The sequence below is a fragment of the Lutjanus erythropterus genome, chromosome 7 (genome assembly GCF_056507025.1).
Source record: "Lutjanus erythropterus isolate fLutEry1 chromosome 7, fLutEry1.hap2, whole genome shotgun sequence".
Lineage (NCBI taxonomy): Eukaryota > Metazoa > Chordata > Actinopteri > Lutjaniformes > Lutjanidae > Lutjanus > Lutjanus erythropterus.
Genome location: NC_139323.1, coordinates 17,796,154 through 17,809,434, shown reverse-complemented (window position 1 = coordinate 17,809,434; position 13,281 = coordinate 17,796,154). Strand labels below are relative to the sequence as shown.

At 41.6% G+C, this 13,281-nt stretch overlaps 1 protein-coding gene across 2 annotated transcripts in view; it reads left to right on the top strand.

Annotated features, from left to right (window-relative positions):
• Positions 1–13,281, top strand: part of glis1b (GLIS family zinc finger 1b) — a 98,301-nt gene that overhangs the window by 77,921 nt on the left and 7,099 nt on the right. For both annotated transcript variants that reach the window (XM_084722993.1, XM_084722992.1), the window contains exon 7: positions 4,411–4,591. In XM_084722993.1, coding sequence (XP_084579119.1) covers positions 4,411–4,591 — 181 coding nt within the window. The remainder of the gene's footprint in view (positions 1–4,410; positions 4,592–13,281) is intronic.

The window sequence follows — 13,281 nt, the reverse complement described above, 5'->3', positions numbered from 1 at the left end:
ACACCTTCACAATATTCAGAAAACATGCTAGAATATATGCATGCAATACCTGTTATGTGACACCGGTAGCAGCACCATTCTCTGTGGTTGAGCAATTCAGAATGAGAATGCAAGAGTCTGGCCATGTCTCAAAATATCGATGGTCAGGGAGTATTTGTTCCAAAACAGAAGAACAGGCCAGCAAGTGAGGTCTGACCGCCAGAAATCCCAACACCTGGCAAAGCAATCACCGAGTCATTGGTGGTAATCAAGAGCCATGTCGACATTCCTGCAGATGTATTATGGTAATTTTGTGCTTTCAGGCAGTAAAAATCATACTTACGGCGCCTTTGGTCAAACACAAACAAATTACGGCACTATAATTTATCTTTAATTGCTTATACACATTTTATATCAACATTTTAACTGTTGGACTCTGCTTAGTTATTTAAGATTGGAAGGAAGTGTTAAAACCTTGTGCTTTTATTTATTTGATTCGTATTTCATAAGCATATCACGTGAACCTGTCATCTTGTCATGCAAAGACTGCAAAACCCATTACTAACAGCTTCCACCAGAAACCTTTATTCATCACATGTGGCCTTTAAACTTCCATTTTTCTAATTGATGAATTTGACCGTCAGCAAATGTCAACACGACTTTGGATCGGGAACAAGAGAGGGATAAATGAATTACTTTAACAATCTTAAAGACAAGAGAGTTGCCCCGCAGCTTCCTCAGTTTATGGACACATCTGTCCTTGTTTTCTGCCTGTACCCCGTCCAGGCTCCCCGTTGCTCTCTGTTATTGTTGCTGGAACTCCAGCGCACCGTTGACGACTGTGAACGCTCAACTTGTCTTTGAATGTCGAAGCAGGCCTCTGAGTCTTGGCTTTTTCCCCTCTGCCTCCCTCTGTTTCTGAGTGGATGTTGCTTGCTCTCTTGTTTTAAATGTTTTAAAGCCCGGAGGAGCTCGCTCGTGGGCTGATGCCAAAGCGTTCAGGGATGCTATTCAAGGCCAGCAAAGATGTTGCAGGTTGGCATGCAGGATCTCACATTTACATGAGCTTCACTTTGTTCCAGGCTCAATAGGATGCATGAGAAGAAGGTGGGGCAAAGTGGGCAGCCATCCCATCATTAACACTTGTGGAGCAGAAAATGAGTCATGCTTCCAGTCAGAGCTAAACTTGTTTTCCTGTTCACCGGCTCTAAGTCTGCCCTTATTCACATGGCTGCAGCGAGACTTACGAGAAGCCCCTCTCTGTTTTATAGAGCGTAATTAGAGTGTTCTCTGATTAACCAGAGGAAGGACTCATCATTATTTTAGTGCCGAGGTTTACATGCTCCTGCTGTTACGCTGAATGGCTGATATACCTCTCCATCTCCCTCTCACACAGAGCTTTCTTCCTGAACTCGACCAGAAACATTTCAGAGCCAATCCACAACATCTTCAGAACATAATCCTCTACTAACCCTTAAAGAGAGTGCCACCAGATCCCCTCTCGCTCCACATGGAACTAGCGATGAAATTGAGGCAATCACGGCCATTATTTGTCGACTGTTTTGCTGGTCTGGTAGCAGATGTTGGGGCTAAAGGGGAAAACATTTAAGGTCTGTGATTGATGATTTGGGGGTAATGAATCAAGCTTGTAACCATTTCAGAGTGCTGTCAGATCAGGCCTCGGCATGCTTCCACTTGAGAACAGCTGGGCCTGGAAACGGCAAAACCAGGAGCACCGATCTTTTCTCTTCCTTTCATCTCCTCCTGTCTTCTCCTCTCGTCACTGGTTAACTGCCCCAGACAGTCCTCGCTGGATGCTGGGAAAGAAATCAGTCGATAAACGGAGCAGAAGATGGAGAGAGCAGATTTATTGTGTTGGGAGAACAAGTGGAGCCTCTCTTATCAGAACTCGGTGTCACTATGACTTGTCACAAGTCTCTCGGGAACAACATTTCCTGATTAAACCAGTGGAAACTTGTCATGGGAGGAGCTGATGGGAAGGTCAGATGTATTACAGCGGATTTGTCGAATGATATGTGCAAGTGCAGCTCCAAAGACTGGCAGACATGCGTAATGTGGTGACAAATTAACAGGGATTTCAGAGAAAATTCACTGCAGGATCCAGCCTCTCAAATTAGAAAATACTTATTTTATCAGTTTAAGACATTTCCTTGGGCTTTGTGAACTTGTGATGGCTATTATTCACTGAAAAAACAAACAACAAAACTTCAATCTATAAACAAGAATTATTAGTTGCAGCCCTAGTTTGCGTCACTGGTGGTAATCAACAGCCATGTCATCAGTACTGCAGATGTATTCTGGTAATTTTGTGCTTTCAGGCAGTAAAAATCGTACTTGTGGTGTCTTTGGTCAAACATAAACGAATTACACCACTATAATTTATCTTAAATTGCTCATACACATTTTTTTTTATGTTTCAGCTGTTGTACTCTACTCGGGTATAAAGTTTAGAAGGAAGTGGTTCAGCCTTGCACTTTTATTGGTTTGGTTTGTATTTCATAATCATATCATGTGAACCTGTCATCTTGTCATGCAATGACTGCAAAAACCATTACTAACAGCTACTTAACAGCAACTTTTATTCATCACATGTGGCCTTTAAACTTCCATGTTTTTTAAACTGGTGAATTTGACCGTCACTTCAGGGAACACGCGTTGCAGAAAATATGCCTGAAAACTAACTTAATCCAGCCTCTCAAATTAAAAGACTTCAATAACAAATTATTAGAATTTATCTTTAATTTCTTATACACATGTCATTTCACATTTTAGCTGTTGGAATCTGCTTGAGTATTTAAGTTTAAAAGGAAGCGCTGCAGCCTCACACTTTTGTTTGTTTGGTTTGTATTTCATAACCAGATCACGTAGGCGGGTAGAAAAATATCAATACACTTGAGTATTGCAATACTATGTTTTGTGAAACTGTGTTAATTCGTGATGCATGAAAATATTTGTGGCAGTGGTTTATTTTGACCCCTAGATAGCAGTGTTGTTCTTCATCTTCAGTTGTGATTACATGAAAAAGTAAACTTTTTTAAAATTACTTTTTATGCATATGGTGGTGTGTTCTTTATACCATGACAGTTTTCCTAAAATCAGATTTAAATATAGCACTATAGCACCTTGCTTACAGTATTGCAACATATCACAATATATCGAATTGTAACTCTTAACTCAATATGTATTGTATTGATTCTTGCTAGTACACAGCCCTGATATCATGTGAACCTGTGATGTGGTCATGCAAAGACTTAAAAAAACAAAAAACTGCCTACTTAGTAACTTACTAACAGCTACGAACAGAAACTTTCCTTCATCACATGGGGCCTTAAAACTTCCATTTATCTTATTGATCAATTTTGACTGTAATTTCAAAGATTGTGTAAGATCAGAAAATATTCCTGAAAACTAGCTCAATCCAGCTTCTCAAAATAAAAGGCACATACTCACGCTCTGCTAAATGAATATCTATGGCAAATGAGCCATCGGTGAGACAAAACAAGAAGTTTTAAGACATATGCACGGGCTTTGTGAATGTGAGATGTGCATTTTTAACTGAAAGAAAACAAAGCATTAATCTATCAACAGTAATTATTAGTTGCAGCCCTGGTGTGCAGTGCATTCTGAATAGCAAAAATGGATCAGTGTTTAATTGAGGTCCACAGCTTGAAACAGTAGAAAATGTTGGCAACATGCATCTGGCTTCAGTAGAGAATAAAGCCCCCCCACAACAGACCACTGTGTCAACAAAATGTTAATCAAATATGATTTAGAAATACTCAGTGATTGAATAGTGAAAGACATGTTGGAAGTTTTGGAATAGAGTCAGGAAATGATCCCGTTCTCTTCTTTATTCTGCACAGTTCCAGCTGTGTCAAGTTTAAAGAAGTTTAAAAGAAAGGACTGATGCAGACCTGCACATGCACTAAATACATCATATATACATATATACACATGCATGTACTCTCATAACCATAACCATGAGTGTCAGCATGCACAAACACTCACGCACACACGCACACACGCACACACGCACACACACACACACACACACACACACACACACACACACACACAACAGAGGCAATTCAGTAACCTTATTCCCTCTTTTAGATGCCCTACTGTTCAAACATATGTAACATTTTAGTTTATTATAGTGTATTAAGAACAAACAGCTAAAAGGACAAACAAGGCCAATCCCCGTGGCTGCACAAACAATGTATCCTAAATTACAAACAGCAGAAACACACAGAACATAGTCTTTTAAAAAGCTCTCTGATAGGATGAAGGTTGTCAAAACAAAATGCCGTTGCCATGAAATGGCTTTTAATTTGCTCAAAGGAAATATGGAGTGCAGGGCCCTCGAGTTTATTTGGCACGTTTAATGAATTAGATTTGTTTGTCTTTCAGGCCTGTACACTGGCTCCAGCACCCCCCATCACAGCGCCTCAGTGGAGCTCCTCTCCCCCACCCCCAACCCCGCCCCCGCCTCCACCACTGACCTGCCCTCCCGACAGCACCGACTGGACCGGGACCTCGGCAGCCCTCACCACCTGTCCCCGCTGGCCACCATGGACGGCACGAGAGACGGGTGAGTCCTCTGTGAATGTGTAACATGGATGTGTTCAGCTGTGCAGATGTGTCATACTTGGGGTCACTGGTAAGGGAGGTAAAATCATAAATGTGCCAGAAGGGTGGGAAATATAAACATTAAAACTGGTAAAAGTGTACATTTCCCTGATTAATGAGTGGAAAATTCTGTGAATAGTTACGTAAGGCTTTGTCATAGTCCTGTCACATGACCAAAGCTTCTTCTGACTGGCCTCTGCAGTAAACTCAAATGAGGTAAAGTCATATGACATCGCAGTTTGGGAAGGTCAGACTTTTCATGCTGAAGTTACCAAAAACATTAAATGGATAAAGATGAATAAGAGCAACATATTCACATTTTGTCTCAAGCAAAACAGAAATCATTGCAGATGATGCCATGTTGAGCAACCAACTACAAAAGAATTAAAAATATTGTTTTTTCCAGTGTTGATGATGGAAGTATAAGGAGTGAGTCATCTCGCTTCCTTCTCATATCTGAGAGTTGCACATGTGAAGTACTGAGCACGTACTTGCAAGGAAATGGCAGTGGTTTCTGGGTTTAAGTGCAAACGAACATTTCATTTATCCGAGAAGTAGTTGGGTGGATGTGGGCAAAACTCCCAACGATATATTGCACAGTTCGGTTCAAGTTTAAGAGCAACATGGAAAAACTGGTTCGTTTTTCAAAGGCACACTGAGTTTCTGAAAAACATACTGTTTCAGTAAGTAAGTGTTTCTGCCATGGAAGTTCAACATTGGAGACATTGGAATCACCACTGGTCTTTGGCCAAAATCAGGCTTCATTGTCCTTTAGTTGTTGTTTATCACTCTTTGTTCAATGAATGCATCAGTGCAAACTTAAGTGCAAATGCAGTCCTGTTTCTGATTGGTATATATGTTGGTGGAAATTTACATAGACACAAGATATCTCATAATAAATACTTAATTAGAATTTTTATTTCCAATAATGAGTTTCTCTACTGTTGAAGGATTGTCCCAGTCACCATATCTTTGTGTCCCATGTGCTATTTTTATTGTCCCTGGGAAACGTCCCAGTGCTGGGTGATCCTACGAAACATGAATGCTGAGCCAAGTCTGGTAATGGCAAAACTGATTACAACAACATATAATGCTGGAAAAAAAATGGAGCCATCCACTGTGGACTGACTTGTGTTGGCAGTACTACACCAACATGGCTTGTCAACAGCATTATCTGATAACTGCTAATAAATAGGACAATTTGTATAGGGGCAAGTAAAAACTGACTTTGGATCTCTGACCCACTTGCCTGAATATGTGAGTATCCTCATAACTATACAACCACACACAGGTCAGCTGAACTTTCTTCTTAGATTAATCACGCTGATAGTATTATAATCCTCCCACTGATTTTGACCCACTGTGTTTCCATTGTTTTTCACCTATTTATCATCCTGAATCAAGGCAGAAAAACAGGGCGAGTCCACTTAGATCATGTTAGTTTGAGCCTCTCAGTCCTGCTGACAAACCTATTTGGCTGTCTCACTGGAAACAAATTCAATTCCACAACCCCTAAGACATCGCTCATGGAAAGAGGGGCCATGCTGGTCAGCACAGGGTCAACGTGACACATCACTGGCTCTATTTCTGGCACTAAAATCAGTGTTCATAAGGTCCCCAATCTCCACTGGATACGACAACGTCAGCGCGATGACCAAACGCTTTTGGCTGAACATGATTCACGTATTTAATGAGAGTAAACCGTCAAAGCAGTGTGAGAAAATCATCGTTTGGTCTTTATGTTGTGATTTGTTTTATCCTCAAATTACAAGAATTAACAAATTCTCTCTGAAAACATTACCAAACTAGAAGAGTACACTTAGTTAGAGTGCAGATCTGTGCCAAGCAACCTGAAAAGATATCTGGATGTAACCCACTTATTATCACCAACATTTTGATTAGAAACTGTAATTTAATTACATCTTTTTTCTCAAAAATTGTAATGGATTACAATCACATTTATTTTGTAATTTAACTACATGTAACTAGTTACTCTCCAGCACTGCTAGAATTAGACATTTGCATTAAAGTTTGTCATAATCTGAATTCTTGAGATATATCCAAAAATGTGTTTGATTTCACCATGACCTTTGAACTTCAACCACCAAAATTTAATCAATTCATCCTCCAAAGTCCAAATGGGCCATGTTTGAAGAAATTCTCTCAAGGCGTTTTTGAGATATCATGTTCACAAGAACGGGATGTCCTTAAAGCATAATGCTTCTGGCCCTGGCTGTCGCCGGTGTGGAGGCATAAAAAAGAACGTTATTTTCGAAAATTCTGAATCACAGTGGTCCTTAAACACACAGTTATGAATGTGCACAAAAATTAGTCTGATCTGTCCAATAGTGAGTGAAACTAACCGTAGACAAGCTAACGTCAGTTGGTCATGCGCGCATGCAAATGATCACATGTTCCCCTCCAGGCTTTTGACTGGCAGAGGTAACAGCTCATGTTGTTCTAATCTGCTAGTATTCATGTTTTATAAACTGTCAAACATGCTGTTAGGTCCTTGATTTGTTGAGGGATTACACATCAAATACAAACAATGAACTGCAGTAGATTATACCAGCTTGAAAGATGATCCATCTGCCTGATAATTGTTTAAATAAGTTCAACTTGGGATTTCTTTTAAAGAGAAAGCAATAAAACTGAACATAATTTCAGGTTATTTAGTAACTGTGTCAACATTGCTACATCTTTGGCAAAGCAGAAAATTAGTTTCTATTCAGTCTTGTTTCAGATTTCATGAAGAAATCAATTAACTGTTATGAAGATAAATGAAACACATTAAAACACATTTTTAGACAGCTGCGTCTTAGATTAGAGAGCATCATAGGGTGCATGGAAAACCTGCGGCTCGCAGAAGTGCAGCTGTCTTGCTCAAGGACACTTCAGCAGAAATGGACAATGCTATTCATGTATCTGTGTTGCTCTTCGTGTGTGTGTAAGAGGCTCAGCATGTTTCCTATTAGTGCCGATGATTTCCCCAGAGAGCCAGCAGAGTGGAGTTACACAGGCCCAGTGTCGTCAGGAGGCACAGTGTGTACTGTACTAAACAATGTGCCGAAAACCAGGGAGGTAGAGAAGGAAAACAGTCTTTTACAGTTTAATAACATTGAGAAAGAGTGGATGGAATCAAGCATCATAAACCCTGTGTAACAAAAGTGATCGTGTTACGTAAACATGCTTTTCTTTTAACTCTGTGGTCTTCTCTTTGGGTGTCTGTGTGTGTATATACGCTTTTATGGGAGTATATACAGCATAGGCCTGTGACAGAATGAGGTTTGATGGCTTTCTTACTCTAAGAGCCGTGTATGCATGTGTGTCTCTGTGTGTGGGAGTGTGTGTGAGTGAGTGAGAGGAGTTTACATATAGTAATCCAGGAAACACACATGATTGCGTGTGATTGGGGGTGTGAGGCACAGCAGACTTCCAGCACAAACAGTGCAACAGGCCGGCGCGGCAAAACCGCCTGCATGTAAACGTTCGAGCCGCCGCTCAGAGACGTCAGGCCGGCCTGGAAGCATCTGGAAGGTGATGTGTTGTTTCAAGCCTTGAAAGCAGGAGGAGAACGCTGTTGAAATTACCTTGCGGTTTCAGTGCCTCTCTCTCGGCGGCATGCACAATTACCCGCGCGAGGAGCGGAATGGAAAGTGAAAAGGACCTGAGTAGGGGATGCTGTAACGGCGGTTACACAGGCAGGGTGACATATTGGTTGTGAGATGTGGGCTTGTTCCTTTGGGTGCTTGATGAGGAACATCTGAACACATGTGTGGGTGTATGTGAGTGGTTAGGGGTGCTTGCACATGTAACTTAAGCGTCCATCGTGACATATAAGTAATCTCCTGTGTACATGTATATCTTTCCCACACTCTTAGAAATAAAGATGATAACTAGAACTATAAAGGGTTCTTTGGTTGGTAAGAGAACATTTTAAAGGTTTCACCTGAAACCCTTTTCAGACAGTTCTACCTAGAACTCAACATAAAGGGTTAGAACATCTGTGAAAGGTTTCACCCAGAGTCCTTCTGAAAGGTTCTATAGAGAACCCCTCTACGGTGTAGTAGTTCCACCCAGAACCCTCTCTGGGGGTTCTATCCAGAACCTTTCCACCTTCTAAGGTGCTAGCAAGAACCCACCCAGGGGCTTCTACCAAGATCCTTTTTATATTCCAAGGGTTTTATCTAGAACTCAACCAGGGTTCCACCAAGAACCTTTTCATATTCCAAGGATTTTTTCTTGGACACATTCACGGTGTTCCACCGAGAACCTTTTTATGTGCCAAGGGTTTCATCTAGAACCCTCCAAGGGGATCTACCAAGAACCTTTTTATATTCAAATGATTTTTAACTAGAACCCACTCCATGGATTTTACCAATAATATTTTTTATCCCCCAAGGGTTTTCTCTACAACACACTCAAGGGGTTGTACAGAGAACCTTTTTATTCCAACCTTTTCATCTAGAATCCACCCAGAAGGTTCTACCACGAATCCTTTTATACGGATTGTGCTACAAAAACCCCTTGACAAAACAGTTCAAAAATGTTCTCAGGATGAAATGGGTTCTTAATGAAACCCTTAGATATCGTTAAGGGTTCTTTGTAAGACTTTCTTCAAAGTCTTTCTGGGTCTGTTCTGGGTAGAACCAAGGCCCTTCAGGAAGAACCTTTATTTCTAAGAGTGCACCTTAAGCTCCTACATACTTGTGACATGATGACAAAGTTGCATTAAAATTGCAGCAATTTCCACATTTACGGATTTCATCAGATCAAGATGTTTGACCTAAAAGCACTCATAAATGCTCACACACACACACACACACACACACACACACACACACACACACACACACACACACACACACACACACACACTGTAGTGCCCTATCTGTTCATCACACGGTATGGATGGAGGGTGGGGCAAAGAGTCAAAAAGCGGGTTGTGGCAGGGACCTACAGTGCAACCAGCCGGGCATGAAACGTCTACTCACATTTGCCTGAAGATGGAGCATTTGATTTACATGTTTAAAGCCTTGAGTATACAGGCTGCTGCCAAAGTCAATATCAGTGCCGCACTTGTTTTTCCCAAACGGTTTAGCAGGACATTAAACATTTTGACAAAATTATCAAACTAACCTGCCTCTAGTGTGGCAGCCTCTGACCTCATAGCTAAATGTGTTTACTCTGGCTCAAATGGGCCATTTAGACTCCTTTTACTTTGTAAATACCAGTGTCATTTTTCTGAAGCTAATATTAAAATATGCCAGTTAAAATACATTTGGCGATCGGCGTGGCACGAGTGCATGTGTGTGAGCGAGTCTGTGTGCAAGGCCTCTCTCATAGAGATGGCTGTTGCAACATGGCGGCCTGTGCTCACAGAGAGATGGGTGGTAAATGTTGTCATTCACTGCTTCAGCCATATGTGGTTATATAATTGCGGAGGGAAGACTCCACCGCCTTTTACCTGCATATTGGTATTAGAGCCCCTCTGCAAATATTAGTCTGAGGTGGTTTGATACCTCAGCAGTGATTGACACGGGCTAATTGAATTAGAGTGGCGGCAGAGACAGCACAGAGCTACATTAAGAGTTCCTGTTCTGAAGGGGGGGGGGTGTTCACGGCTCGTAACTCAACACTGTCTTCCAGCCATTATCATTCTACAATGATCCAGAAAATGAGCGTCAATCTCCCAACCCAAACAAAAACATTTTTGAGGTAGTTGCTCATGGCAGCATGTGGTCAGTCATTCATTTTGTGGTGCTGGGTTTGAAATGCGTAGTCTTAAATTAGCCCGTCGACACAAACGGTTAACTCACAGAAAAGATTCAGATGATTTACTGTCAATATTCCTCTAAGACTTATGGTGATTAAGGACGGATCCTTTGTGTTTAGAGCAGTTATCTTACTGAAAGCTTTAAGGGCCCCGAAAATATCCTGAGCCCTGGCTGTGCTCTTCACACTGGGGCCTGAGGGGCTGGCTTAGCATTAGCTTAGCTTTAGCCAGGATGCTGTAGTCTGTCTCTCAAGCACAGCTTTAGCTTGCTAACCAGAACCAGAAGTGTTCCCACCAGTCTGCGCCAAAGAAGCCCCTGTCATCCATCAGTGGGGCTTAATGGTCGGCTACAAAGGGGGGAGATAAGAGGGGAGGCAGAGGGTGTTTGTGGAGAACATAGGGTGTGTGGAGGACATGATCTGATCCTCACTCCCTGGTGGGACAGTTCGCTACAGGTGAAAGAAGACGGACGAGGAGCAGAGCAGGACTGCTCATGAATCTTCTTTCCATCCCATCACGCCTCAGCACAAAAAGCCAAAACTCCAAGGGCAGCTTCTCTTCAACACAACAAGACTGTATCAACTTGTGGAAATGTTTCTGGATTATAGTTGCAGTCAATGTACATGCACACACACCTGAATGCAAGTCATTTTGTCTGGACTTGTGTTGTTTCAGGGTCAAGTCCAGGACACCCTTTTCATCTTTTTGAGGCTTGTTCGCAGCTAAACTTGCATACTACTGGACTGATCTGCCTAATTTTTATTTTTGCATATTCATGACTGTATGCCTTTTCATGGCTCCATGCCAGCAACAGCCACGGCTACAGACATTATGTTTTCAAGTCATCTTATTCTTGATATCTCAAGAACACCCTCAGCAAATTGTAACTAGTTACATGTAATGACATTGCAAAATAAATGTATTTGTAATCCATAATCTGGATTTTCGTCTCTAGACAGAGCATCACGAGCATCAATACAACACTTCACTAAACAATACAACACTGAAAAAACCAACAGAAACACGTGTCAGGGGCAGTAAAGACATATAAATTGTATTAAACTCTACTGCACAGCACTTGAATAAATGCACTTACTTACTTTCCACCACTGGTTGATTGTATAATGGGAATCCCAGATTCAGATGACCACTGAAATAAAATCGTGTTTTAAATTTCATGGGATCCATTCATACGTTTATGAGACCACCAAACAGACAGAAGACATACAGGAGCGAAAACATGGTCTCTCTAATAGAGGCAATAAAAAGAATACACCACAGCATTTTATTTTTTGAAGGAAGAAACACTGGGAATCTGAAATTACATGTCCCACACCTAAACAAAAAAATAATTCAGCATTGGCAAGAACTTCTTCACAGCTTCATTTACCATCTTTCTTCATCAACCGGTCTCTGCCAAATGCTGTGCACAAAGCCACTGCTAGCTACTGAGTGCTGTTGTCATTAACAGTTCAATCACTTTTTGTCATCATATTTCATCAAAATTATGATTTTTTCGCAGTCATTATGGAAGATATTTTTAGTTTGTATGTCAGCTTTTCTATTCAATAGATATCCCAAACAATCTCTCACCACTGTTCGCTCCCTAGAGGCTCAGCTTTATACCAGTTTCTGGTCAGTTTCTAGCTTTTTTGCTGGTTACAAGTGGATTTTTTGCCAGATATATGTTTTGTCTTTGTTCAGTCTCCTCAGTGTTTCCTAGATACATCACAGCACAGTTGTTTGGAGTAACATATTCCATAATGTCTTTTTAATATCTCGCTAGTTGCATTTACATTATTCCAGTAAGGCTTTAGTTTAGTGGGTATTTTCCAGGCTGCCACAGAGCCTCCAACAAGGTCTACAGCTGCCCGCTTTTGATCTGGGGTGTTATGACAAACCCAGGAGGATTCTTCCCACCAAACTCTTTTTATATCCGTGAGTCGGCAGTAGTACACTGTGTCATACATATTTTATACCATTCTTCATCTGTTGTTGTAGCATTTCAACATAAGATCAGTTTAGTCATGAACTTCAATGCTGAAACAAATCTGCTTTTCCCTCAATGACATCAGCTTTCCCATATTACTCACAAAAAACTTCACCGAGCCACTCCAGTTGAAGTCACCGAGCTGTGTGCTCAGTGAGCAAAGAGTGAGGTCTCATTAACCATCTAGCTCATCACTTTAAAAATGGAACAGCATCCCCTCCTGACAAAATCTTCATGCCGTAGTGATCACATCAATCTGCTATGGTAGACAGCATGCAGGGGTATTTTACACATCTGTCCGCACTCTCCCTAACCTTGCAACCTTCTTAATATTTATGAAATTTAGTCCATCAAACAATCTGACAGCCTCACCTTAAAATCCCCTGCAAGTCTGCCTTCAGGAATCAACAGGTCAAAGGTCAAATCACTCTCTCACTGGGGTGGGACAGGAGTGGGTGGGCTGGCTGGAAAAAGCAGAGTAGTGCAGGATGGTCAGTGAAGATGAATATCAGGGCAGAGATTAATGTGGCATATGAAAGATTCCCCTCATACCTGGAGCCTGAGTTGCTTGCGAGCTAGAGACTGTAGCGAGAGCAGGGCCGGGGGCAGCTGGCAGTGATTAGCTTATGATTCACTTTAGCTGCACATAGAGGCAGCTTGTAAAAATATGAACAGTATAACTGTTTCCTGAGTTTGTGCTGACAGCAGCTCCTGGGGGAATGCTGCTCTCTGCAGGAACACATGGCCACGCACTGGGCCTGTGCCAACCCATGGATTAGCCACGCTCGCTAACAGCTAGCTTCTCCAGAGCTGGACTAACACAAGGTGCCACACAGGCTTCCTCAATTTTGTAAAAGGTACATATGGAGGTCAAGAGCAGTCCATA